Consider the following 27987-nt stretch of genomic DNA (forward strand, 5'->3'; position numbering starts at 1 on the left):
TTACTCTTTATTCCTCCATAATTATTATTTATTATGGAGGAATAAAAAGTAACTTATTAATACATCTTATGCTACCAGGAATATGTATTTTTGCTGGAAGCAATCATGTGACCTGGCTGCTTTAATTTGCAACAGGGTCATATAACAAATTCAATCATTTATCTTATTTAGGCCTCATGTCCACAGGCGGGAGCCCGCAACAGAATCCAACCCTGCCCGTGGCCGAGAACACTGCGGGTCATCTATCTTCTTCACTGCAGATGTGTGCAAAAGCACCGACCGGCCCGCCAACGCACATGCGCAGTGGAGTTTTTATTTTCAAATTCAATTGCGGATGGCCCGCGGATCGGACGGCTTTCATTGACTTCAATGGAAGCTGTCCGTGCGCGATCTGCACTGTAATGGAGCATGTTGCAATTTGTTTTCCGGACCACAAGGTCCGCAAGTCAAATTTGTATGATTTAATTTGCAGACGCCCATGTATTCCTATGGGCGGTTTGATTTGTGGATCTTCCTTAGGGTGCATTCAGACGACCGTATATCTACCGGGTATTCACGCTGGCCGATATACAGAGTCTCTCTCTGCAGGGGGAGGAGGCTGGAAGAGCCGGGAGCAGTGCTCTGAGCTCCCGCCCCCTCTCCACTATTTGCAATGAGAGGCGGTGAAACGGGGGTGGAGCTAAGTGCTGGGAATTAGCTCCACCCCCATCCCACCTCTCCTCATTAAAAATAGTGCAGGGGGGTGGAGAGGAGGCAGAGAGGGGGCGGGAGCTCAGAGCACTGCTCCCGGCTTTTCCAGCCTCCTCCCCCTGCAGAGAGAGACACCGTATATTGGCTGGGCGTGAAAACCTAGCCGATATACGGTCGTCTGAATGCAGCCTCAAGCCCATAGACCTTGAGTGGAATGGCAGCACACATGCTTGACCCAACTGTGCTCCAAACAGGGAGCAGCAGCTCCCGTTCTTAAGATTGGTGGGGGTCCCAGCGGTAGGACCTTCCAAGATCAGATATTTGTCAACTAAATTGAGATTAGGTGATAAATGTTGGCTCTAGAACAACCCATTCAAAGAGAACTCCTGAGAAAACGGTAAGCTAAATGGAGAATATGACTAGCTATAAGAAGAGTTACACTTGTGGATAATGTTTCCCCCAGTATGAATGCAGTTGGCTATCTTTGGCAATCCCACTAAAATGAGTGGAAGTGTACATACTTGACCATTGCTCAATTCTAGGGGGTCCTGAAGGTTTCTAGGGATTGATGAGGCTCCCAGCGGTCAGAATCCCACAGATTTGAAAGTTATTCCCTATCCTGTGAATAGGGAATAACCTTTAACCCTAGCACTGCCCCTTTAAAAGTAGGAGTACTTATAGTATTTTTGGATTATTATTGAGGCACCTTTGACCTACCTCCTATGAAGTAACCCTGCCTATTATTTCACATATTCCTCAATTACAAAAACGCTGTTCATTTGATAGAGCAGTGCCCTACAAATCATTTAGGGTTATGCACTGCAAGCGGCGTCTGTCCTGGGAACATGCAAATTCTTGTGTCGCAGAATCAAACTGAAATTCCCCTCTCTTTGAACAGCTGATCCAGTTGTCTCTCCAGCACCACATTAGTGCCTCGCAGACCGTTCACAACCTGGGATGCCCACTGGAAATATTCTTGCACTCGTGTTTCTGACCAGCCTACAAAAAAAAAGTTTAGGTTTGAAAGAAAGGTTACAGAAAAAAAATTGCATATATACACACAAATAGGGCACGGGTGCGTTGCAGCAAGGATAGCCTTAGTTAAGATCCAATTGGGGAATGGTCTTCATTTTGAACAAAGTTGCTCAACTGAATGTTCATTGGAAGTGAGAAGAATGTAGAGATGGACAAGTGCATCTCTCTAACCTGTGGATACGGGAAAGGAGGATTTGGGTCATACTGCGCACGCCTTGGCATTTTTTTTCTTTCAACTGCCACAGTACCCCCATAACAAGGCCAATCAAACGGATTTCATTCCTGCGGCAACTCCAATGATGGCCCGTATTACACAGTCTGCTCCTAACAGAGGCAGTCTGCAACAGTCAAAGTGCAAGAGTCACAATTAGAGATGAGTGAGCATGCTCGGTTAAGGCAGTTACTCGAGCGGGCATCGCTCTTCTCTAGTAACTGCATACTGGTCCGAGCAGATTTGGGGGAGCGGGGGGGGGGGGGGGGGGGAGAGGGAGACAGCTCTCTTGCTCGAGTAACTGCCTTAACAGAGCGTGCTTGCTCATCTCGAGTCACAATGTGTGATAAAAGCAAGGCCTAAGCAAAGCACACGTACCACAGGTCAAGAAAGTAGGGTGCACAGAAGACCACTATATGCAAAGGCATCACGGCCTCTTTGCTCATCTAAAAAAATGAATACAGGCTAGAATAGAGATTGGGGCTACATGAAGACTTTTGGTAGCATAATCTTCCCATTTTAATAATGGAGTGGTGTCTGCCATATTATAAGCATGCAACTTGCATTGACTGCAAGTTTGGAAAGTCGTGTAGCCCCGGCCTAAATTGTGCTTGTTGATGGCACCCGAAGGGCAGTAAGCAGAGAATCAGATGATTGGCATTATATTAGGTTATTGCTGATAAGGACAAGTAACGCCGGAGTGCATATGGTCCTCTACAGAGAATTAGCTGAATATTGACACTAGCCCTTTTTTTGCAGCGCTGTTCTTGCATTTGATGATACTACATAAGGTTGGTCAATAAAAAATAGCTAAAAGTTCAAAACTAACAGTATGTTTGGGGTATAAGTACCTTGTGGGGTGCTGCGGTTAAGGTCCCGCAAATTGTACAACTTGTCGGCTAATTTGACCAGCTTAGCTTTGTGGCTGCAGTGCGGAGCATGCTTTATCTGCAGCTCCTTCCTGGTCATCCTTGGCAGGGTCTTGTCATCAGTCACCTCTTCTACTATTCTCTTGACCTCGGGCCCAAACTTCTCCTCAATTTCCAGGAATGTTGTGTTTGTATCTTCAACTGTATCATGTAGAAGAGCTGCCTAGGAAAGAAGTTTGTGGAATGAATACTGGGGTCATTTGGTGATAACGGCCCAGCGCTGTATTATATCACAGTACACCATAGAAACCCAAGTGAAGCCAACACCACGGGGTAGTCCTCGGTTTAGGATCATGTTACTTTTGGGAACACAATACTAATTATACAGCAAAACTAACTTATGTGTACCAAACAAGTTATAGTATGCACATACTGAATAGTATAATTATTAAAGGGGTTGTCCAGTTGTAATCTATTGATGGCCTATCCTCAGTGTAGGTCATCAATAGTAGATCAGCAAGGGTCTGTCACCAGTGATCCCCATCGATCAGCTGTTCTGTGGTAATAGTGCGCTTGTGCACTGAGCCGATTTCTTCAGGAAGCAGACAGCTCCATTCCCACTGCAGTGGTGAGGCTTGGCATTACCGACAAAGTTACCATTTGGCCTGCAATACCAAGCCTTGCCACTGCAGTGGGGACGAAGCTGTCTGCTTCCTATAGAAATTAGCTTTGTGCACAAGCGCACTGTTACCAGAGAACAGCTGATCGGTGGGAGTCTCTAGTGACAAACTCTTCTTCATCTTCTATTGATAACCTATCCAGCCTGCCTGCCTGATAGACTACCAATGTGTAATACACAATGTGTAAGTCTCTACATGCTGCTCTGACAGGCCAGTGATTCTCATATGGACAGCATTGGCCAATTAAAGCAGGTATAATCTCTGATGTATGCTAACACATAGTGTGCACCAGGTAGTCAGAGAAGTGGTGCGGCCCTCTTTGTCCAGAACTGGAGGATCACTTTATCAATTGCATATGGGCTGCGGGTATATCTGCGACCATAGAGCACAATGCTGCAGTTTTCCTTTTGCTCGTGGAAACGCAATTCGTACCTGCAGGTATGAGGGAAACGTTGAAAATACATGTCTTTCAAGGCCTGCGTGTTACCACAGATCGTCCACGTGAACTGCGATCGCGGAATCCGCATTTTAAATCCGGTTGTGTGAGACCAGCCTAACTGTTACAAGTAGCCTTAGTTTGACTTCCTAAAATACATATATAATAGTCCAGCTCTTGACGCCTTTTGTTTTGCAAGTGACAGGACTCACATAGCAGCATGGCAGCCACCGTGACCAGCGGCGTAACTAAAGGCTCAGGGGCCCTGATGCAAAACGTGAGCTTGGGCCCTCCCTCTATCTGTATCTGTACCCGTACCCATACCTAAACCATGCTGCACAGAGACATAATTTGAAGCTTCTGGGCCCCAATGCAGAACCTGTATCAGGGCCCCCAATTATAATGCTTTATTCATAGTACTGGGCTCCCTATATGGAGAAGAGAGGCATTATGGGCCCCCTAAGGCTCCTGGGCCCGGGTGCAACCGCATCCCCTGCACCCTCTATAGTTACGCTCCTGACCGTGACATTGTGTCCACAGTAGTGTTACCGTTGTGTGGATGGGGACCCAACGGAAAGCTGTGGCAGAAGAGCAGAGCAGAATCGGACAGGCAATTAAACACTATTTCTACTACTTGGAAAACCCTTTTAGACTGCCTTCTCTCAAACTTTTTTGGCATTTTCTGGGGGGTTGGGGGGTGACACAACTTGTCAAGGGGTAAAAAAGAAAAAACAAAACAAAAAAACACCATGAATTTTATCCATTTTTTGGGTGGAATTTTTTTCCCATACACTTTACATAAGCATTCTTTATTCTGTGACCAGGCGCCTGGAATAAAGACCACCGATAAACCATTCTGCATTCTAAAAAAATGCCGTGGACCTAAAAAGAAGGCATTTAGAATGAGGAGAAAAGCTACCAAAATACAAAAAAATACAGCAAAGGCAGAATGCCAGAAAAAGGGCTGCAAAACAAAACAAAACAGTGCGCCTTTCTGAAAAGGTTGTGTGTGGAGCGATATGCGCAGCAAATATCCGCCAGTGAGAGCCAGCCCTTGGGGTGACATCGCTGATTTTCTGTGCAGTTTGCTGCAGAGTCGCAGTACATGTCAACCCTTCCATTTGAATTCACAATGAAAGGGTGAAATCTGCTGCAGATCTGCACCAAAATCTGCACCAAATCAGTGACATGCGAATGCACGCTATGGGGTCACTCAAACGGGTGTATTTTTGCTGCATATGACGCGCTTATTTTTCATGCACATAAGAGGCAGTACTAAAGGCCCACTGACTTGCATTGGGCCAGTCAGACCTGCGTGTTTCTCATGTGAATATTGCGCAGGTGAAAAAAAAAGCACCTAGCCCTATTTTGGTGCATAATACGGCCATTATAAGCTATAGGGGTTTAAAATACACAGTAAATATATGCTACATCCGTATTTGCTGTGTCCTGCGTATTATGGGCATAAAAGAAAATACCCAAGTAAGGCCTCATGCCCACGGACGGAATGGGATACACCCGTGGTTTTACGCCGCGGGAAGCCCGTGGGGATAAACAAGAAAGTCCTTGCTGGCAATCACAGAAAAAAGTGCGTTTTTCTGCGGTCTCCATTAATACTTTGTTAATGGAGACCTCCTGCTGCTGAAAAATGTGGTAAAATAGAACATGACGCGATTTTTTTCCTGCTGTGTAAATTCGCGGCAGAATCCCGCATGTGAGGACTGAGCCATTAGGCTCAATAGAGCCTAATAGCTGTGTTGTTCCACCGCGGATTTACGCCGCGGGAACCGCGATGCAAATCCTTCCGTGGGCATAAGCCCTATTACGGAGAAGACCTACGACTGTGTAACGGAGCCATTTGGGTGGATTCACACAGTTATTGGCGCTTTTTTGGAGCTTTTTTTTTGCAAAAAAACCCAAACAAACCGTGGTTAGGTGTTTTGTTTTTTTTATGCACTTTTTGGGGCCATGGCATAGTTTTCAAACCTGTCGTGGCTTTCACAGCCGCAGCAGGGGATCGCGATGTCCTCTCATTGTTGTTAGTGGGGCTGGCGCTGCTGCCACCGACTCCACGAGAAACAATGGGTGATATCACAAAAAGATAGAGCATGCTGGTTTTTTTCTTTCTCGCATTATCGCAGGAGTGAAAACATCACAAATGAGAATGAAACCATTAAAAATCATTGGTTTCATAATTATGCGTTTTCACCCACCTGCGCATTGCCAGAAAATCATGCACTTTTTTGTGAAGGAGCCAAACACGTGCATGAGGATCGCAGTTTCTTCGAAGCGATGGGATTCTTAATTAAACATCGCTTGGCATGGCTGTGTGAATGTAGCCTCAAATATATGAAGAATTATTGGTTAAAAAGCCTCCCAAAACGCTCTTGGGGGGGGGGGACATAAAATAGAGCTTTTTTTTTTTTATTACAGGCCCCCTAATTCTATGAACAGCTTAGTAAAATAAAAAGCTCAGGCCTAATGCACACAGGCGTATTGTCACAGCCAATTCCACAGCGCGAGTCGTTGCATGCAGCCATAGAAGATTATTGCTTTCCGCAGGTCAATTCAGACAGTCGGATTTCCATCGCGGATTTTCATGTGTGAGAAAACAAAAATTAAAAAAAAAAAAAACGCAGCATGTCATATAACAGCCACAAAATCCAACTACGGGGGTCTCACTGGGTTCTGAATGATGTTACAATGTTAAAAGATGTGAAATTGGAAGAATGGACATTGTGTGAATCTTTACCTGCAGCACGGTGACATCACTGACCCCGGCCTCATGCGATAATATCCTGGCAACACCTGCAATACAAGGACATTAGAATACGTCAGCCATCACACTGCAGAGGCCGCACCAACCCCAACACAAAGGAAACGGGAGGGGGACATAAACCCACATCTTGTGTAACTGGTTACTGCACATTCCATATAGGGGATTCCTATCTCAGCCCATCATGGCCGCAAGGGGGATACTCCTCTGAACGCCGCAGCATAAGACAAGACGCTTATTTTTATACTCCAGACCATCAGAAACCAGTGGGACGGGTTGGACAGATATTGACATATTTGTGGGACCGGCACTTATCTGACTATAAGAACGTGGGATTTTAGATGGAAATATCCTTTTAGGGGCTTCTATGAGGAAACGTTTTAAAGGGGTACTCCAACACTCCCATTCACTTCAAAAGGTGTTATGGAAACAGTGCAAGACTGCTGCTTAGCTGCTTCCGTAATCCCCAGTGGGGTGATCAGATCACAGATGTGGGTATTCCCAGCTCAGACATAGAACGCCTCTTTACTAGTAATATTACTTGGGAGCAGAGCACTGATGACATCACACTAACAGATCCTGAGAGGGGATCCCCAACCCCAGTGGAGAAGCACATGGCGGTCACCTCCATCACCCCTCAGACTCCATATGATGGAGGTGACAGAGATCTGACTTCTACCAACCTATCAGCCATAAAACTGTTAGAGACAACGCGGTTTTAGACTTGCTTCTGATGTCTGGTTAAGTAGTCGGTGACAACCACCTCCACCGCTCTTAAAGGAAACATGTCAGCTGGAAAATCATGTTCAATCCGCCGCCACAGCGTTGTGACGTCACACAAGCAGGACAGCCGTGATTGTATACAAAAAACGTGTTTTTGTATTTGCTGGAAATCTTTTTTTAGCATTTTTTTTACGCTTTTTGTCGTACAAAATAAAAAGCATGTTCAACTTTTTGTACACGTTGTTACGGATGCGTCAATACCCAATATGTGGGGGTTTAAATTTTTTTTTTACCTTTTTTATGCTAATATTAGAAAAAGCATAAAAAAGGTTTTTTTTTACATTTTTCTTTTCTTTCTTTTTTTTTGCACAATTTGAGTCCCTCTGAGGGACTTGCAGCACTGTGCCTATGATCGCTGTCATACAGCGATCATAGGCATAGGCAATACAGGACGCCAGTGCCTGGCGTCCTGTTGCCATGGTGACAGGCCGAGCTCTTGCGATTACATCGCGAGTGCCGGCCGGAGACACAGAGGGAGTGCAGTCCCTCTGTGATCTCTTTCCCTGCCGCGATCTAAGATAGCGCGAGATCATGACTGACCTCGCGCTATCCCGATGACGTACCGGTACGTCCTATTGCGGGAAATACCAGGCTGCATATTTGCACTAACTGCTTAGGTTAAGCAGCGCTGCTGATTAGAGCCACCTGATTGGCTCTTCGGCACCACGTGACTACACAGCATGCACGCGCATTGCCTTCAGCAGCCGTGTGCACTACACACTACAGTTAAGCAACACGGGGTTAGGTTTAGGGTTAGGGTTTGGGGCAGTTAGTGCTAATATGCTACCAGGCTCCCAGGACGTACCGGTACGTCCTGGGGAGGGAAGGGGTTAAACCTTAAAGGGGTTATCCAGGCAGCGGCTGCCAGGGTGCATCAGGGTCGGAGTGGAAGCGCTGTTCTGATGCCTGTGTAGTGGCCGGCGCTCGGAATTACAGTTGCAGCTCTCATTGAAATCAATGGAAGCTGCACTTGTAACTGCAGGCTGGGGTCCCATTCATTTCTGTGAGACGCGCCTGTAATTACGAGCGCCGGCCACTACACTGAGGTCAGAGCAGCGCTTCCGCTCCAACCCTGGTGGAATACTATGGGGGTCAGTGTTACTACAGGGGCCACTACGGGGCGGGGGGGGGGGGGGGGGGTACTATTACTACAGAGGCCAGGGGGCCACTATTACTACTGGGACTACTACGTCGGTCACCATTAGGGCTCGTTTGCACGGGTTTAATTTCAATCGTGCAAATATGCTGCGCAACCAAAAATCGCTTACGGTCACACCTTTCAGCCACTCTGGCGTGTTTTTACGTGCACAAATATACTGCAGATTTGCGCACGCCCAAAAAAAAAAAAAGCCAGGCTCATTGAGGTGGCGCACAAATACACGATGACCTTTCCTATCTCAATGCGTAATATGAGCCACAATAACTCATGCTGCATCGTTTTCCCGGTGATTGCACATTGTGTGAAGGCATACGCTGGCGGAGGAGTCCACGGGAGTAAATGGGTTCTGGGCACTGCGTATAATGGGCAGAAGGATGGCAGGCATAATACGCTGCGCCAATACAACCATATGAGCAAGTCCTTACCATCCAATTACAATCAGCCCGTGGAAGGCAACCATCAGGCCGGGCCCACATGGCCGGAAGCGGGATTCCAGCTAGGAGCGCGGCCGTGACACTGCGTATGACCGTGAAGTTGTACTACGTGTGGCCGCGTACGGATGCAGGCAGTCATGCACCAGACACCTGCTTGTTGGGGGTTTATATTTCCCTCGCGTTGTGAGGATTCGGATACCCGCAGCCCGTCCACAATACAGCTGCATACAGGCTGCGGGTATATCCGCCACCATGGAGAACAGCGGGGCTGTGTCACTAATATCCGCAGTATAATTGATCTGGATTATGGTTTTCTCCAGCAGGTTTCGGGGTATTTTGTAGCTTCCAAATTGTATAGTGTGCACACATCATAGAGTAGATCAGACACAAGCTATCAATCTCATATCCAAAATGGCTCTCTGGGCAGAAACACCCAGACAGCCCCCTTTTATTTGGAAAGCATACAATGGGCGTGCAACAGGTTACAGCAGTAACATATAGGATTCTCATTTGTTGGATCATATAGAATCCCCCCTCCTTCCTGCCCACCTTCTCTCAAGTCCAATGTATAAGCAAGTCTTTGTCTTACAAACATGTGCTCAAATCTGAAAGTGAAAGTAGATATCTCTTTGTTGAAGAAGATTCTGTGTGGGGGATGGGGAGGACTGGGAAAACACTCAGTACCGAACACAAGCAACAACAACACTGTGATTCAACTCCTTCCCTATGCAGCAGAGCTCCACACCAGGCCGAAGTCACAAAACACACATAATACGTCTAGTTTAGTACAAAACGATAGACATTTTACACTGACTAATCATCATGTCTATCACATAATAGATCCTGCCGCGCTTTATTTTCCGCTCGTGGATTACGCAATTCTGACACGCTTATGTGATCAGAACTGCGCAAGTGAATGCATAGGATTGCCCGCGTATTACCAGAATCCACCATTCAAACCGGGTCGTGTGAGACCCCCCATAAGGCAGATCCCCCCCTCTCTACTACAATTGGGGGCGCCAGCCCAACAGTATTACATGCGCCTTATATGCAGTTACAAGCTCGTCAGTCACGGACAGCCGCAGCCACGGAGCAGCGGCATTAGTACCTATGGGGTGATTTATATACGGCGTCTTCTCCACATCCTTCCTCTGCTGGGCTTTATGCTTTACAGCAGCGAAGTCCGCCGCTTCCAGAACCCCAGCAACGTCCGACATCCCCGGCAGCATGTACACTGGTTACTACGGTAAATACTGGAACGTGCTAGCTCTGCCGATGTACAAGTCACATGGGCTGTAGGTCACATGACCGGCCTGGGGAAAAAAAAAGGGAGGTGCTTACTCCTAACCCAGTTCTATGGAGGGAGGAGAGGACGTTGGACTGTGACCGTCGTTGTGAATAGAATGTATTGGTTCCTAGGAGGTTCTACCAGCAGCCCATACATTCTAGCCAATCTAGTAGTGAAATGACTAGAATGTATGGGCTGCTGCGAGGCTCTCCCAGGAGCCCATACAGTGTAGCCGAAGAGAAGAGCCCGGTATTCCTCATCGCACTCCTCGGAGTGTGGCCACCAGTGGCATAATGATCGGGGGCGCAGAAATTACGCCATGCCAATTTAGCCTTGTGAAGGAACAAAATCTGTGCAAAATTTCCAGCACGAGTCCACGTTAATGGCAGCATAGCACACATGTATGGGCATTTGCGCGCACCTGAACGCTGCATTACTGCGGAACAAACAGAACTTTTTTGAGCATCTATCAATGAATTTGACCGCCCTCAGGGCATGTTCATTTGTGCACAGCCAACAGAGTCGCACCGCTTGAAAGGGCTGATTAATGAATTCCCGATGCGTTCTTTCCTCAGCGCAATTATGCAGCGTACGACGCATCCTCTTGGCGCATCTGTGCACCTCCCATTGACTTCTGGGGGGCACTTTGGTGCATAAATGTGCAGGAAAGTAGAGCAAGCCATGTTTGGGTTTTTTTTTCCGTGACCGTTGCACGCAGAAGTGTGAACAAACCCATTGAAAGCAACAGGTTCTATTCTCTGCACATTGCGCACGCACAGTTTTCTGTGCACAAATACGCCCCTTGGCTTTCCGTAGAATTGCACGTGGATTTTGCCCATCCACAAGACTAAATCCGTATGGGCAAGCAGCAAATTTCTGTAAGGCTGCATTACTGCCCTGCAATATACAGGAGGAGCTAAACTGATTGCAGGCAGCAGCTGGCCAGCGCAGTGACTGAGAAGTCCAAGGGCTGGATGCAATTAGTGTAGCTCCCCCTGCAGGACAGTAACACAGTGTGTAATGGCAGCATTAGCGCTTCTTTACACGACCGAATTTGCATGTGTAAAATATACATGCGCTAAACAGAGAAGGGAACCCATAGATTTCAATAGGTTAATTCCCATGAGAGTGTTTTGCGCACGCACGTGAATAAAAGTAAGGCCTGTGCTATTTAGCTACATTTTGAGCAGCAAAGATCCCCTACGGAAGATGCGCAAATGTGGAAGGGGAAGCATGAAACATTGCGCAAAATGCAGGGGAAAGAAATGATCTGGACCTCCTTAGGCCTTCTAATCCACAGAAGAGGTGTGTGCGTGTGAATAATCATGACAATAACAAGGAATGGATGTTGTTGAAACTTCCGATTAAAAAGGATTATACTACGCAGAACAGGTACAAAGAGACGGTTTCACACAGGCGTGAATCTCGCACAAATATGAACCCCATTCTTTTGTGCGGGGAAAAAAATGGCACGTCCTATCTTTTCGCGTTCCTCGTAACGCATCGTCCATTGATTTCAATGGGACCTTTAATGCATTGCATAGCTTTTACATGGCGTGCAAATGCAATGCGATCTTTCCTATTGAAATCAATAAGAAATACTTGCGCAAGAGGATTGGAATTCCACAGATGCAATGAATTTTTGCCTAACAAATGCCTCACATACGCGTGTAAATTGCACATTGGCGAGCGTGATATCTCAAGAAACCCAGCCTGATATCACACTCACCTGTGTGTGAGTAGTCTGAGAGACAGGGCAGGGGGAGCTGAGAGACTCACCTGGACACCTCCAGGTAAGTAAAATAGTTTGCACTGTGCTGATTCTATAGGTGGTATGGCCTAAAACAGAAGTGGATCAGTAGGTTGTTCCGAGGGTAGAGCGCACTTTACCTCCACCGCTCAACAACTCGCAAATATCTGAAGACAGCCTACTTTTATGTAACCAACTATGGTCTTAGTCTTCCTGTAGCAACATCACTCATCCTTGACTTCTGACATAATAGAACCAGAGACTACAGAAAGAGCAACATAAAAGTGTAATGAAGAGCTCTGATGCAGCTACTACAATAGCGTGCATTCTCAAATATAGTTTGAAGGTAGTTTTTGAAGCCAAAAATACGAGTGGAGTAAGAGGTTTTCCTATGACACCCTCCAACCCAACCCAATCATTGGCTTTGAAGACTGCATCAAAACCACACATGAAAAAGTTCCCTTAAATATCTGGTAAGGTACCATCAAGATATGAAGAGGTCAACATCAAAGTGCTAATAGCCACTTGTCAGTTAGTGCTTCACATGCTCCGCCCCCTGATCACATGATGGTGACATCATTACAGGTCCTAAAGCACATATAAAACACAGCCTGACAGCATCCATGTGCTGATGTCAGTCATGTGATCAGTCAATGGTCTCTGAGCTCCGCCCCTGATCACATGACAGGGACATAATCACAGTTCCTAATCCAGCAGACCTGATCACATGACGGTGACATCACAGGTCTTTCATCCCTGTGCACTGAATGAGGGATTATAGGCGGATTACATTCCCCACAAACCCCCGCAGCCTCAGTTGCTATGGACACAGCAGTACTCAGTCTGGAAGTTTGTAGCTGGTTGCGAGACAGCTGCACACCTGTGTGGAGACTCCAATAAATGACACCTCACAAATGTCCACATACATAGCTGGCGGTGCATAGTGACCAACAACATTGAAGCATAGTCCTTCCCCATTATCTTCACATCTCCTAAACATGATATCATGTCATCTCAAGTGCTAATGCCGCGAACAGCAGTCCAGCCATCATCTAATTATCAACCGCTGTCCAGTGTTAAAACAAACCGCCGCTGTCATGTAAACATGTCAGAACAGAGGGTTTATCGCTGCCGTGAAGCTAATGCAGCTTACATGACTCGGCGACAAGCCACGATGTCACCTCAGCCACCAGCTGAAGTTTGTAAATCTCATGCAGCTTATATGTGAAAGCAATGAGCGAACATGTCTCCTCAGCGAGTAGCTCAAGTTTGTAAGTTACATGCAGCTCATGTGAAAGCAACGAGTGAAGCTGCTCAAGTTTGAAAGTCACTATTTGCAATGTTCTGAAAAATTCTAAATTAGGCCAATAACTTACTATTTGCACGGAAATATTTTGACCAACTCCAATCCCTTTCACTATAGATTACATTAGTAAGTGGCGCCACCAGAATCACTGGCACTATAAATTATACTAATGACTAATTTTCTTGAAAAGAACACAGAGGGCAGAATGTACTTTTATTATTTGGAATTCTGTTGCCATTTTTAAGTATTAAAGAAACAATTCCCAAACGCATTCTGTATAAAGTGATAACTCTAGAGTCCATGTGATTGTCCGGCATCAAATTCTGTACAGAAAGTTACCATCACTGTCAAAAAATTCTTTTCCTTTCTGTACAACTTTCAAGTTGTTCGAAACTCCACTGCTTGCCAGTTCTTCCAGTTCCTTGTCACTTAGTACTTCTCCGTCCCATTTCTCATCAATTATCCTTTCATTCCCCTCTTCTTCTTCTTCAATAGTCTGCACAGGTTCTGCCTGTGTACTCGTAGTTAGAGTCTGACTAGACACAGCATGGAAGGCACCTTGTGTAGAGCCTTGAGACTCCTGTGTTCTGACCAGAGATTTTCTCCCACCCGCACTCCTTACAGCTAATTCTGAAGACTCTGGGGTTTTTGGTGGAGGAAGAAGTTGATTTGACTGACTGACAAGCAATTGTCTTTTATTCCCCTGAAATGGTAGTAATGGAGGTGCTGGAGCTTTAGAAGAAGACTTGAGCTGTAGTTGGTCATTTGTGGAACCTGGAGAATTTATTTGTACAACTCTGGAAACCAAGGTGTCTTGTTTCATTCTCCTTGACTCACTGGGTACAAATTTAGACTTTAACACTTTCTTGATGACATCAGTACTCACATTAAAACCTACAGCCAGTCGTGACAGTGGCCACTCTTCAGGAAACTCCTGCCTCAAATGCCTGTGGAAAATAAAGGCACAACGAAGTAATTCCCATAGTAAAAGGGATAAAGCTCCACAACAAGTGTAAAAATCATTTACTGTTCACATATATCAACACCATGTGCCCAACACTACATTTTCTGCCACCATCATGAAGGTGGTATCAAGCATAAATCAAACTAGAAGCCACTTTTTGAGTTGCTTGTGGTTGGGGTCAACTTAAAATCAGAGACAAAGTATAGGAGCTCAGCCATCTATGGACTGATTCATTGAACAAGTTCATGAGAGGCTTGGAAGCCTGTCTTGAAAGTAAAAATATCACAAGTTATGGGTACTAGATGCACAAGGAAAGACTAGAAGCAATGGGATGAAACTGAAAGGGAGGAGACACAGATTAGATATTAGATAGTGAGGGGGATGAATGAGTGGAATAGGTTGCCATGGGAGGTGGTGAGTTCTCCTTCAATGGAAGTCTTCAAACAAAAGCTGGATACACATCTGTCTGGGATGATTTAATGAATCTAGCACTAAGCAGGGTTTTGGACCTGATGACCCTGGAGGTCACTTCCAACTCTACCATTCTCTGATCCAGGGATTTATACTGGTTGTGTGATAGACATGATGATTATTTATAAAATGTCTATCGATTAATATAACCCAAATGTATTTTGCTATTGTAATGACTTCAACCTAATGTGGAACTCTGCTGCATAAGGAAAGAGTTAAATCACAGTGTCATATATATATATATATATATTGCTTGTGCTCATGGATGAATCTCCAGCCCTGCCCCCCACGCTGAAACTTCTACAACAAAGGAATTGCTTCAGCCTGAGCACATGTTGATAAGACTTGCTTATACACGGAGCTGACTTCAGCTAGTTAAACAAATGATTTGTCAACTACACAGAATTCCTTAAGGCTGTCTGCATGTTAAAGAAGACAAAGTCCATACTATGGCGGACGTGAGAGAGGGTGGGCAGAGAGGTGGGCAGAGAGGTGGGGGATTCTGTATGATCCGACAAATGAGAATCCTATATGTTACTGATGTAACCTGTTGCACGCCCATTAAAGGGCGGTTGTCATGTGTTATAATAAAAGGCCTGAGCCTCTACACATGGTAGAGACTCTCCCGGTCTTAGACCAGCATTTGTGTCTGATTCTGGTCGATGTGTGCACACGATACTCAATTCGGAAAGTGACAAAATACCCCAAAGCCTGCTGGAGAAATCATATTCCAGATCAGTGGAGTCCCTGGGTGAGCGAGTGGATCTGTGAGGTCACAGCCTGGAACGTACAGAGATCGGCAGATGGCACGCAGAACTCAGGGGCCCGAAAATCTACAGAACACGGTAAGATTGCTTTATCTACCTGTGTCAAAGCTGGGTTCTGACTGCTTTTCTGCCTGTTCCTGAGCCAGACTGGACCTTCACTGAAAGACAGGTAATAACTCTAGTTCTGTCCACTCGGAAAAATCACCACGTTACCTGTCTAGGGGTATTTTGTACGCTGTGTATGCTGTTATGTCTGAGACGGTTAAAAATTGTTTATGCAAGACCAAGAGATAAATTCTGTGAGGGTTAATGTGTCGGGAGGGCGGACTCGGCTGTTTAAGTCTGAGGGAACACGCCAGTGACACGTGCTCCTAGGTAAAACTAGTGTGAGGTTAGGAAGATTTATGATACGTATACTTACCATATGATTGAGCGTGTTATGTTCTCATATGTGGAAAGGTATTTACGGGTGAATATAGCCGTGGTGTGACGGCTGATTTCTCCAGAATATTATTGAGGTTTTGGTCATTGAAAATAATCATCAGTCTCTGTGTATAGCTAAATGTCCTGTCTAGATCGTGTACAAGGAGTGCTCTTGGGGATTACTAGTATACGGTGGGCTGATATAAAGGTAGATGAGATATATATATATACCTTGAGCCGTTGTGGGTATTCTCCAGTAATCCCGTCTGTCTGCTATTATAGAAACAATGTGCAGTGTTGATTATTGGGGGAGGGGTGCTGGTAAGAGAGTGGACTGAAGTTAAGCCACTAAGAGCACTTCTCAATTAACTCTTTCTGTTTACTTTGTCTTTCCCTGTGTTTTATAGAATTAATGCGTATTGTAATCTGAGTGGGAAAGAAGGGTTATATGGGAAGGATTTGAAGAAAGCAGATTTTACAAGAGAAACACTACTGTGTCTTCGAATAGAATGAATAGAAACTTTGAATAGAATAGAATAAGCAGGTAGCATAGAGTTGAGCAAAGTGAACAAGGACAAAGGTCATAGAGCTTGTCATCTGGTTGCTGAAGGCAGCAGAGTTTACTGAACATGTAGAAATGTTATACAAAGAGAAGGACCAGGAAAAGTTGCAGAAAGAAATGTTAGGTCATGGACAGGTAAGATAGGTTGTAGAAAGTTTTCAGAAGATGAGCAGGAAGCCTAGCAGAAAGAAATGTGTTTTTAGATTGCTAGAAGGAGGTATAATGTAGTTAAGAGATTGAAGAGGGGAAAGCATGTAGGGGGGTATGTGTATTGCTTATGAACAATGTAATGTCTTTGTGTTGACTGCGGCCCCTCCCTGTAATGGCGGCCGTGCTTGCAATGTTTACAACCCAACATAGTGTGACTCTGCAGAAAATGTAGTGAGGCCTGCCCCCACCCTGAAGTTATTTCCCCCCCATGTGCTCACTTTCAGGGTGTGTGATGTTACTTCCGGTCCCTCCCCATCCGGGGCAGGACCTGGCCCCGCCCCTTCCTCCTCCAGCGGCCATCTTGCCTCACCTGGAAGTGCTGCTACTCAGCAGCCATTTTGCCTCACCTGGGAGTGCTGCTGCCCCTGGCCCCGCCCGTTCCTCCGGCAGCCATTTTGCCTCACTTGGGAGATTTGTAGCACCGCCCCTTTCTGCCTCTGGCGGCCATTTTGCTGCACTTGGGAGGTCTATATTCCCCAATGCCACTGTATCCAGTGCTAACATCATGATTGTCTGAAGTAAGGTTTTGTTTGACCAGACTTTGTTACGCTCCAAGATGTGGCCACTTTGGATGTGTGATAAGTTCAGGGAAACAAACCTTTGTGGAGATGCAGCTTGGGACATAGTAGATGACTAAGCTGGTTTATAGTGTATGGAAGATTGGAGTTGATGCATGGGGGGCAGAGGCCGGGAATACATGACAGGGGACGCTCTCTCATGTTCCCAGGGGCTCTGTTTTCCACTGCCCGCTTCTCCAATGGATACTCAGACAGATGATGTTATGGAAGGCTCCTACAGATGGAATAATTTCCCTATAGTCACCCAGCAAACTTTTTCATGCAATTTGGTGAATTAATTTTACTTTTTATGTGAAGAAAGAGGGACTGAATTGCCCAGAGTAGGATGTTAATTCATCCGTATTCTTTAGTTTTTTTTAAGTCTTTTGTATATTCTAGTGTCAGTCTACACTGAAGCTATAATTATATTCCGACAGTAGAGTGAAAGCTAAACGCTGGCCATACCCTGAAATACTATTACACTGGGTGACGTAAAATTTGAATTGTGTGGCGCCCCCTTGTGTTAAAAAATGCTAACTGCGACCTGAAATAAAAAAAAAAAAATTTTTTAAGGAGATTTTCGCTCAGCCTTCGCTGCATACAATGTCACCTTGACCTACAAAGTGCTTGTTTTTGTGCCTCTTGGTTTACTAGTTTGAACGCAATGACTCTTTTTCCATTGAGTATTGCGGTTCAAAAGGGGGGAGGCATAGGTGATCTGGGTCATAGATGATCTAGGTGTTGTAGATCAGCTATTGGGTTTTAAAAAAAAATAAAAAATAAATGATTTTGTGCTACAAGATTCCGAGCCATGTGAAATAGAACATCAGCACGATTATTTAGTACTAATTCAGTAAGAAACTGCAGATATGCAAACAGTTACCAGGACCCCTGTTGATAATGCATATGTTGAGCTTTTTGCAGATGGTACCAGGGTGAGGATTGATGACTCCACATCGGATATGCAGTGGTCACACAACAAGATGTCCTAGAAGAGCTCTGCCTCCGCATGTCACAGTACAATAAGCGGAATTGAAGGCCCTCACTGAGGCGAGTAGAGTGGCGAGAGGTAAGACCGGCAACCCTTTACACTGACTCCTGGTATGCATTTGGCACAGCTCATGATTACGGCCCAATATGGAAGGCCAGACAGTTTTTTTACCTTAGCAGGACAACCAATTGAGAATGGTGCAGCGGTACAGAGTCGCATGGAGGCCCTACTTCTACCTGACAAAGTTGAGAGTTCGCACCGATTCCTACACTGGAGAGGCGAGAGACGACACCCTCGCTGACAGCGCAGCAAAGGCAGCGGCCCTCAAGCCGTGGAAGAAAGAAGAAAGATACTGACAGCATGAGTCAGTGGTAAAAAAAAACTTTGGACATTGACAAAAATTTGGACTTTGATATGCTAAAGACTTTTACAGTTACCAGCCAGCAAGGAAGGAAAAAATAAATGGACTAATATGGGAGCAGCAGAAACAGGACAGCGTGTGGTGAACGGTCAACAGCACTTGCCCACCACAGTTCCTGTATCCCATGATGGCCCAGCTGATGGATGGAAAGACCCACCTAGTAAAGCAGTAATGACGACGACGCTTGAAAGAGGTTGGGCGACTTCTAGATTCTCTGTAGCTGCTGCACCATTTGTCCGGTTTAGCATGATCTATGCCATGGGTAAGTCAGGGCAGAAGTAAATTTGCCACACCACACTTGCCGGGACCACTCTACCCATTTCAGGGATTGCAAATTGACTACGTTCAGCTCCCCACTTGTTGGGAAGTATGACTACGTGCTTGTTGTTGTTGATGTCTTTGCAGGTTGGAGGCCGACCCTGTTACCAAGGTAAACAAGTAGGTAACCGCAAAGAAGCTCATGAACGAGGTAAACTGTGAATATGGGGTACCAGAAGTGATTCAGAGTCAGACAGAGGTATAAACTTTGCAGGTGAATGTAACATGTCATGTCTGCTCTGGATGTATCCCAGGCCTTTTACATACTGTACCACCTTTAGTGTAGTGGAAAGGTGGAGAGACGTAGTGGCACGCTAAAAAGTAAGATACTTAAAAATGACGCCACTTTGGAAAGACTGTCATCCAATAGCCTTATACAGTGTTAGATATGAACCCAGGGGGGATTATACATTATCTCCCTATGAGATTGTTTGGGCTAGCCCCAAGGCTAGGTCGTTACTATCCTCAGTGGTTACAATTACAATCTGATGTGTTGACTGAGTATGTGATTTCCGTTGTTAAAGAACTAACCAAAGCCTATGCACAGGTGTTCTCTTCCAGACTCAGAGGCAGACACTGAGACACATATCTTGCAGCCTGGGGATTGGGTGTGCGTCAAGAAGTTCCTCAGGAAGCACCCTCCTGAGCCCCGATTTGATGGCCCCTACCAGGTGCTTCTGACTACTGCCACAGCTGTGAAACTAGCCGAAAGACTTACATGGATCCGTGCTTCATACTGTAAGAAAGCTTCAGATCCGGGAGACCAGTCTTAGTTGTGCCAAAGACATTACTCTGGTTAGGGCTAGTGAGAGAGGAGGGTGGCAACTGGAATCCTTAGTCGGAAGAATATGGGGGTATGGTTACCTTCTAGTATAACTCGTCCAATGCTCAAGTAGCCGCATATTCCTTCGACTATTGTACTGTGGTCCCGTGTCTAGGCGCAAGATCCCACCGCAGGCCAGATTTAGCCCTGTCCAGCTGGTTATATGACTTATATACCCGGGGAATACAATATGTTTGCGCCACTGATAACGTCTGGGGAGAAGACTGCCGTTATTGAGGATTAGTGGGATGGAACACAGAAATAGACTAGTCCTATAAACCGCGAAGTGCCTTAAATAAGAAAAATAGGAGCGGGAAATCCCTAATTAGTCGTATAACCCTCCTTGAGAATAATAAGGACAGCAGGTATTGGAAGGCTGAACTTAGTATGTTGCTTGGTTTTAATGTGGTTGTTACACTAACCATGGGAGATCCAAGCCCGGGGGACGGGGAGACTTATAGTCTGGGGACATACCGGTACGGGAGGACAGATCCCTTAGGGAAGTTTAAAATAAGGGATATGGTAGATGCAGCCGAATGGAAGCCTTCACTTAGTCCCGTGCCCATAATTAACCCCCTCCGCCGTAAGATAAAGACCTTGACGAACATGATGATCATAGCCGACCCTACCTTTGAGGACACCTTGACAGTAGCGACTGGCTACTCTGACCAGAATCTCTGGTTGGAGTTGATGAGGTACAATGCTAACAGGAGCAACAAGTCTAACTGTTGCGTGTGCGGTAGTGCCCGACTACACTCGGGGATGGTCCCCCTAAATCTCCCTGTAGATGCTGAAGAGTGGTTTATTAGTCTCTTCACGAACATTTCCGCTAATTTCACTGTCCGTGAGAAATGGAAGAAGGAATACTCTATAACTACTTAAGTGTTTTGCACCGGAGAGAGTATTACTGACTACCCTGGAAACTACACCTGCCAGGCAAATAGGCAGGGTGGAGGGAGATTTTTGGGGAACTCACCAACGGGTATTGCTCCTCCTACAGTATGATAGGAGGGGAATAGATGCAGAATCAGGTCCAGTCCTTAGGAGACGTTTACTGGCTTTGTGGAGACATGAGGTAGAGGACCCGCCTGGAGGGTAATTGGACAGGGGAGTGTGCCTTAGTAAAGCCCTTATGCTCCTCCACATCCTGTCAGACACCAACGTTTCCCTTGTTTGAAAAAGATGAAGAGCCAGTTCCGATAATGCCAACCACATGCGCTACCAAAGAAAAAGGAGAAATGTACTAGTACTGTGCCTGCCCCGATCTCCTAAGATGGATTGTCAGTGGAATTCCCATTTGCCTAGGGATAGTGCAGAAGACCTTAGGTTCCTGCGAGGGCACACCCTGTGGGGTGTTAACTTGTACAGATAGAGGGTATGGATGCCCGGAAATGAGCCCAGGGAATCCATGGCCTCCCTCTGAGGTAAGGTAGGGATCCCCCCCCCCTCCTAGGAGTAGGGACTTACGGGCAGTGGGAAAGCCCTGACGCAAGGGTGAGGCGACTTGGACGTGTTCACCATTAGGACTATCTCCAGGAGGGACATTGGTGTGGGTGAAGATTAGGGAGTCCCACGCCGTGCGTACCTGTTCACGCTACTAGTATTGTAACATTATGCTAGAGCGAGAAGAGAGACCCCTGGTGGTAGTTTTGATCTACACGTATACATTGACGCCATAGGATAGCCAAGGGGGGTACCTGACAAGTTTTAAAAATTAGAGACCAAGTTAAAACTAGATTCGAGTCTATTTTCCTGATCATTAGGGTAAATAAATGTTGACTGGATTAATTATGTTTATTATAATTAGCAGTGGTTTATAAATTATACTAGAGACGCCTTATAGGGACTAGTCGACCAATAGGACCTACCTCGACTATGACCTTTTTTAAAATAGAGTGACCTCAGATATGACTTTAGCTAAAAAGGGGAGTGTCTGTAAGATGATAGGGGAGACTTGTTGTACCTACATCTCAGACGACACGTGACCTGCGGGTAAAGACGCAGTTGCCATTAAGAAGCTGACCGCACTAACTAAAAAGAGCTAACTTTTGGGACCAGCACTCGCCATGGATGAGCGGGTGGTAAAGGATCCTGGCACAGACGGGCGTCGCTGTTGTATGTGAACTGATGGTTACCTTTTCTGTTCTAGTCTGCTGTGTTATCCCCTGTGTCAGAGAGACCTGTGAAACTGATGCTGGAAAAGCCGCTCCCACCATGAGTTTGCTGGATGCATCCCCAGAAGGAGTGGACAAGTCCTACACCCCCTTGAAGACTCTAAAACGAACCTTCAACGCGCTCCAGTTATAGGCTCATGCGCAGGGAACTGTGAAAATTAGATAGAGAATTAGAGGATAGACATTTTAAGGGGGGATTGTGATAGACATGATGATTATTTATAAAATGTCTATCGATTAATATAACCCAAATGTATTTTGCTATTGTAATGACTTCAACCTAATGTGGAACTCTGCTGCATAAGGAAAGAGTTAAATCACAGTGTCATATATATATATATATATATTGCTTGTGCTCATGGATGAATCTCCAGCCCTGCCCCCCACGCTGAAACTTCTACAACAAAGGAATTGCTTCAGCCTGAGCACATGTTGATAAGACTTGCTTATACACGGAGCTGACTTCAGCTAGTTAAACAAATGATTTGTCAACTACACAGAATTCCTTAAGGCTGTCTGCATGTTAAAGAAGACAAAGTCCATACTATGGCGGACGTGAGAGAGGGTGGGCAGAGAGGTGGGCAGAGAGGTGGGGGATTCTGTATGATCCGACAAATGAGAATCCTATATGTTACTGATGTAACCTGTTGCACGCCCATTAAAGGGCGGTTGTCATGTGTTATAATAAAAGGCCTGAGCCTCTACACATGGTAGAGACTCTCCCGGTCTTAGACCAGCATTTGTGTCTGATTCTGGTCGATGTGTGCACACGATACTCAATTCGGAAAGCGACAAAATACCCCAAAGCCTGCTGGAGAAATCATATTCCAGATCAGTTGCCATACTAGAGTGACAAAGGAAAAAGTAATTTTCGAAACACGTCAGATTGGTCCATCAGGCTACCGTACCTGGAGTGTGAGGTCACACACAAGCTTTGCACTGTTTGACACAGGGCTGTAGGGGGCAGGACTGGCCGGAGCATGGCCCTATCCACCAGGACTTTGAGCTTTAGTCAACCCAACTAGAGTAGCAAGGCTTTGGAATAAGAGAAGCATTCACTCTGGAATTTCATTTAATTATCTGATAACCACTTACAACATCACTGATATGGTGGCCAGTATAAGTTACAGCAGCAGTGGAGTATGGAAGCGGCTGTGTGCAGGTACGTTTATAGAGACGCTCTCTCCAATGGGCCCTGGTACTCAGCATTTATATCTATATGGGGATTCCGGTAATAGGGCCGGTATCCAGCACCAGTCCTCTGGAATGCACTACCAAAGAACATCCGGGCAATCCAGGACTCGAAAAACTTCAAGCGTGCTCTAAAAATGCACCTCTTCAGGGAGGCATACCGCATTCCCTAAACAAACCCCTCTGTACTCCCCCTGATAACATGCTCCCTGACCTACTGACCGAAATCCCTGCTAGCCATCATAAACCGCTCCTGTAGTCATATTGATCCTGCCGTCGCATAGCTAAATGTCTGACTGTTGTCTGTATATAGCATCCCTCACTCTCCAGCACGCGATACTGTGCACACCTCCAGCCATTTTACCTTCTGTATCACCCCATTACTTGTAGTATGTAAGCTCGTTGTAGCAGGACCCTCACCCCTATTGTTTCCATCAGCTGATTACGATTGTAACCGTGGTTCTGTAATTTTTTGTACTTTTGTCTTTCTGTATTCCCCCTGTCTATGTAAGCGCTGCGGAATATGTTGGCGCTATACAAATAAAGTTTATTATTATTATTACTAGATACATAGAGTGAAGTGGATCAGTTTTCTGTTCCTTCATTGGGAAACTATATTTAATAGGAAAACCCCACAGACCTGCTGCAATATCTGCACAGCTTTCCAAGATGGTAAACACAATTGGGATACCCTCCTAATGATGCAGAGAACTCAGTGTAAGCTTCACAACTAGTACTATAATCTGAATGGCCGTAACGTATTATTTAGAGATGAGCGAACCTACTCAGCCACGCCCCTTTTTTGCCCGAGCGCCGCGATTTTCGAGTACTTCCGTACTCGGGCGAAAAGATTCGGGGGGGCGCCGTGGGTGAGTGGGGGGTTGCAGCGGGGAGTGGGGGGGGTAGAGGGAGAGAGAGAGGGCTCCCCCCTGTTCCCCGCTGCTACCCCCCGATCCGCCACGCCTGCCTCCCCCCGCGTATGGAAGTACTCGAAAATCGCGGTGCTCGATCGAGTAATTACTCGAAACGAGTACGTTCGCTCATCTCTAGTATTATTACATTAGCTGCAGGTATATATATGGCAGTAGCCTTTCTCAGAGGTTTGCTGGGAGCAGGACCAGGCGATAAACTGGGCACCCTGGAGCCCGCATCTAACGAGCCAACTCCTTTATGTCATTGTCTCCGCAGGGTTTTATCTGCATTTCCTACCTAATCTGCTGCATTGCGTTCCAGGTGAGACGCCTCTCGGCAGGTTCAGGGGGTTCCATCTCCTTTTTCAGCTGCTTCATTAAGATCGCCTTCTGACGTCTCTTCAGCGCACTAATGGAAACCAAAATCAGGTAGAACATTCAGACTTATAATACTTCCGCACGGACAAGACATCATTTTATGGAAAACAAGACTGCGCAATTATTAGTAATTGCTGAAAGGACCTTCTGTGGGGGTTTAAGATAATTGCTATTGTGGGGCAGATTACATTCTGTTCACTTTAGTGACACTTGGCATACCTGTACAGTGGAGTAGAAGCCCGCTCAATACATGGCAGTGCTGGCTGACACTCACCTGCCCTGCAGCAGCCGGGATCAGAGATACACTGATCCCAACCATTTCACCCCTTAGATGGCATGGTCAATGCATGCTGACCACAGCATCTAAAGGCCCATGTACACGTAAAGATTATCGCTCAAAATTCGTTCAAACGTCCAAAAATAAGCGATAATCTTTGCGTGTAAATGCGGCCATTGTGCATTTTTCGCCTAAAAATGATTTTAAGGTAAAACTTAAAATCTATTGTTCAGCTGCAGAGAGATAAAGTGTTTCTCAACAGCCCATATGCCGTGTTCTTCACGGGAGCTGGGAGATTACATTGTAATCTGGCAGCAGACACAAAGAGAACAACGCAGCTGTGTGCACAGCTGGGCGTGTGTTTAAAAACATGTTGGGTTCTGCAAAAAGCTCCTGGAGGCCCTTTTACATGCAAATAATAAAGTGTTAATGGCGATTAACACTTTATGCAAAATGAGCGCTAAAACTTTAAATCGTTCGAAAGATTATTTTTGCGTGTAAATGGGCCTTTAGTGGGATGCCTAACAGTTGTTATGGCAGCCAGAGGTGAAGGCCTGCCAACATGATACATCTCTGGCAAGTTTATCCGGAATGACAGTGGGAGAACAATGCATTGTAGTGATAAAAAAAAAAAAAAAAATTATTTATATATATATATATATATATATAATATATATATATAATTGGTATATTAAAAAAAAAAAAAAAAAAAGCATGACCAAATAAAAAAAAAAAAAAGTTATTTATCCGCACTGTGAACGCTATAAAAAAAATACACATTTCTAGAACTTGTTTTTGATCATCTCAGCTCCCCTCGAAAGAATGGAATAAAAAACACAGCACTGCTGCTGAAAACTGACAAATTATGGAGTGGTGCAGCACATGGCGACAGAAAGCAATTTTTTTTAACGTTTTTTGTTTCTCTCTTTAAGGATAGATTCACATGTGACATAAAATCACCCGACAAACAAATCTATTGCAGAATAAGCGTGTGTTACGTGCGGACGTACCACAGAAATGCTGCAGATTCTGCTCCTTGCAAAATAGCACAATCCACACCAAACCGCAGCAGGTGTTGTGGATATTCTACGCTGACAATACGCAGCATTCACGGTTCGCTCACACCGCGGAATTCACTGTGGAATTTTCTGCATAAACTACGCCTCAAAAAAGACGCTGATTTTGGCGTGGTTTTCAGAGCGGAATTTGTCCTGTCAATGCGCAAAATCCGCATGCAGAATACCAAGGCCAAGCGCCAGGTCACGTCTTGATGTGGAAACACGATCTTTCATATCAGAATTCCGCCTGCTTATCATGTCAGGAAGATGCGGATTGGTGCAGATTTTAGAAGCGAAATTCACGCAAAACTTTTGTGGTGAATTCCACCATGTGAACCCAGCCTTACCATACAAGCTATGGAGGGGAGATATTTAAAAAAATCCTGTCTACGAGGCGTGCAGAAAATTCCACATTAAGGCCTCATGTCCGCGGGGAAATTCAGGCCCGCGCGCTTTCCCCGTACAGATTCCCACAGCGGGTCTCTCCTGGCCAGCAGACATGAGGTCAAGAAATAGATTATACTTACCTGTCTGGACCTGTGATGACGTCACAGTGATCAGAGGCGGAGCATGTAACTCACTCACTCACTCACGGACAAGTGGTAGTACTTTGACTAGCAGATTCTCAGGCCAAATTCCCCCCCCCCCCCCCCCATAAAATACTATAAAACGGCCCCCGGCCGCTGCTGTTGGATTGGGTCTCTTTTAAAATGATAGAAAATGTGTGCAGAAAGAACCCGGGAACAATCTGTAAGCCGTCTTTCTGGAGGACATGCGGGTAATAAGATGTCTGTCGTGGTTTCTGGTTGCAAACACCATCAGGATGCCTAGAAAATGTGCCAATAAAACATCTGCAGTAATGGACGCTGCTGTTAGGGCTCGTTCACATGGGCAGGTGTGGGTATTTACACGACAAAAAAAAGGCACTTGCCTGTGTATTTCGGCCTGCAGAATTTCTGTGTACGCTGTGTATGTACACAAAAATATATATACAGAAGGACCCATTGGATGTCTATTCCTAGTCAGGGAGCTGCTGCTGGGGACGACGTGCATGGAAACACTGGGAGCTGCTGCATTACCTTAGTGGGCTGCCAGGACCTGCAGCCAATAACTTACTGGGGGCGTGTCCTCCCACTACATCTTGTCTCCACCAGCACTTCCTGGTGGCATCAAGATACACTAACATGGGACCCATTGATTTGCTGCACAAATATGCAGTGGATACACAGATTTCCTGCAAATTCACCACATATTTGCGCTGGTGCATCCACTTCAATAGCCGCCTGCGGTGTGCAATATGCTGCAAAAAAGGACAGGATGCAGGGGGTTATTTTCACATGAGAAAATCCGCACATGTGAACAAACCCATTGAGATCGCCCACTGCGGTGAATGGGTCGTGTGATATTGGCCTTAAGGGGTTAACCACTAACTTAGAATATAATTGGGCTGTCAGGGTCACCTTTCTTTTAACCCGAAAGAACAATGCAGCACACTACCCTACCCTGACCGAATGGTGGCGCTGCACCCGCTGCGGTACAATGTATCAGGACATAGGGAATAACTGTAAGCTATCCTGCGCCACCTATCGGAGAGCGCGAGAATGCGTCGGCAGCGCTAATCTATCGGCTCGCAGCATCACGTGACATGATGGTACTCATCGGACGCCAGTGCTGAGGACCGACACGTTCTGCTCGCTACCTCTTCACATCCTGCTGCAGGTTTTCCTCCCACTCCGCGTCACTCTCCAGCTCATCTCCGGGCGAAGGATGTAACGGAGGTCGGGACCGCAAACCACGGCAGCCCAACAGGGAGGCGCACTGGACGCGGAGCCTCCACATTGCTGTTAGCAGGGAAGCCGCCATTACAGAACTTCGATTGCTTTAGTCTGAGGGCATCGATGTGTGCTGTGATCCGCTATGTTCCCTGGAGCTGCAGTAAGGGGAGCAGGGAACAGACCTGTACTGTAGAGTGCCGAGAAGGGTGGACTTTGTTTTAGTGCTTGAAGTTGTGGGTGGGAACCACATTGTATAGAAGAAGCTCATTAATTTTTCAGCAACTGTTCATAATCTTGTG

At 45.9% G+C, this 27987-nt stretch overlaps 2 protein-coding genes across 2 annotated transcripts; both read right to left on the bottom strand.

Moving 5' to 3' along the window:
- Positions 1-820: 820 nt before the first annotated feature.
- Positions 821-10370, bottom strand: HDDC3 (HD domain containing 3). Its single transcript, XM_066592749.1, has 4 exons — positions 10182-10370; positions 6674-6729; positions 2788-3028; positions 821-1689 (listed from the first exon to the last, which is right to left on the bottom strand). Exons 1-4 carry the CDS (start codon positions 10300-10302, stop codon positions 1559-1561), a joined length of 549 nt encoding a protein of 182 aa, XP_066448846.1. The 5' UTR covers positions 10303-10370; the 3' UTR covers positions 821-1558.
- Positions 10371-13611: 3241 nt separating this feature from the next.
- NGRN (neugrin, neurite outgrowth associated) lies at positions 13612-27970 on the bottom strand. The gene is made up of 3 exons (XM_066592760.1): positions 27613-27970; positions 24499-24609; positions 13612-14364 (listed from the first exon to the last, which is right to left on the bottom strand). Exons 1-3 carry the CDS (start codon positions 27774-27776, stop codon positions 13734-13736), a joined length of 906 nt encoding a protein of 301 aa, XP_066448857.1. The 5' UTR covers positions 27777-27970; the 3' UTR covers positions 13612-13733.
- Between the last annotated feature and the right edge of the window lie 17 nt (positions 27971-27987).

This window comes from Eleutherodactylus coqui, chromosome 2 (genome assembly GCF_035609145.1).
Source record: "Eleutherodactylus coqui strain aEleCoq1 chromosome 2, aEleCoq1.hap1, whole genome shotgun sequence".
NCBI classification, from domain to species: Eukaryota; Metazoa; Chordata; class Amphibia; order Anura; family Eleutherodactylidae; genus Eleutherodactylus; species Eleutherodactylus coqui.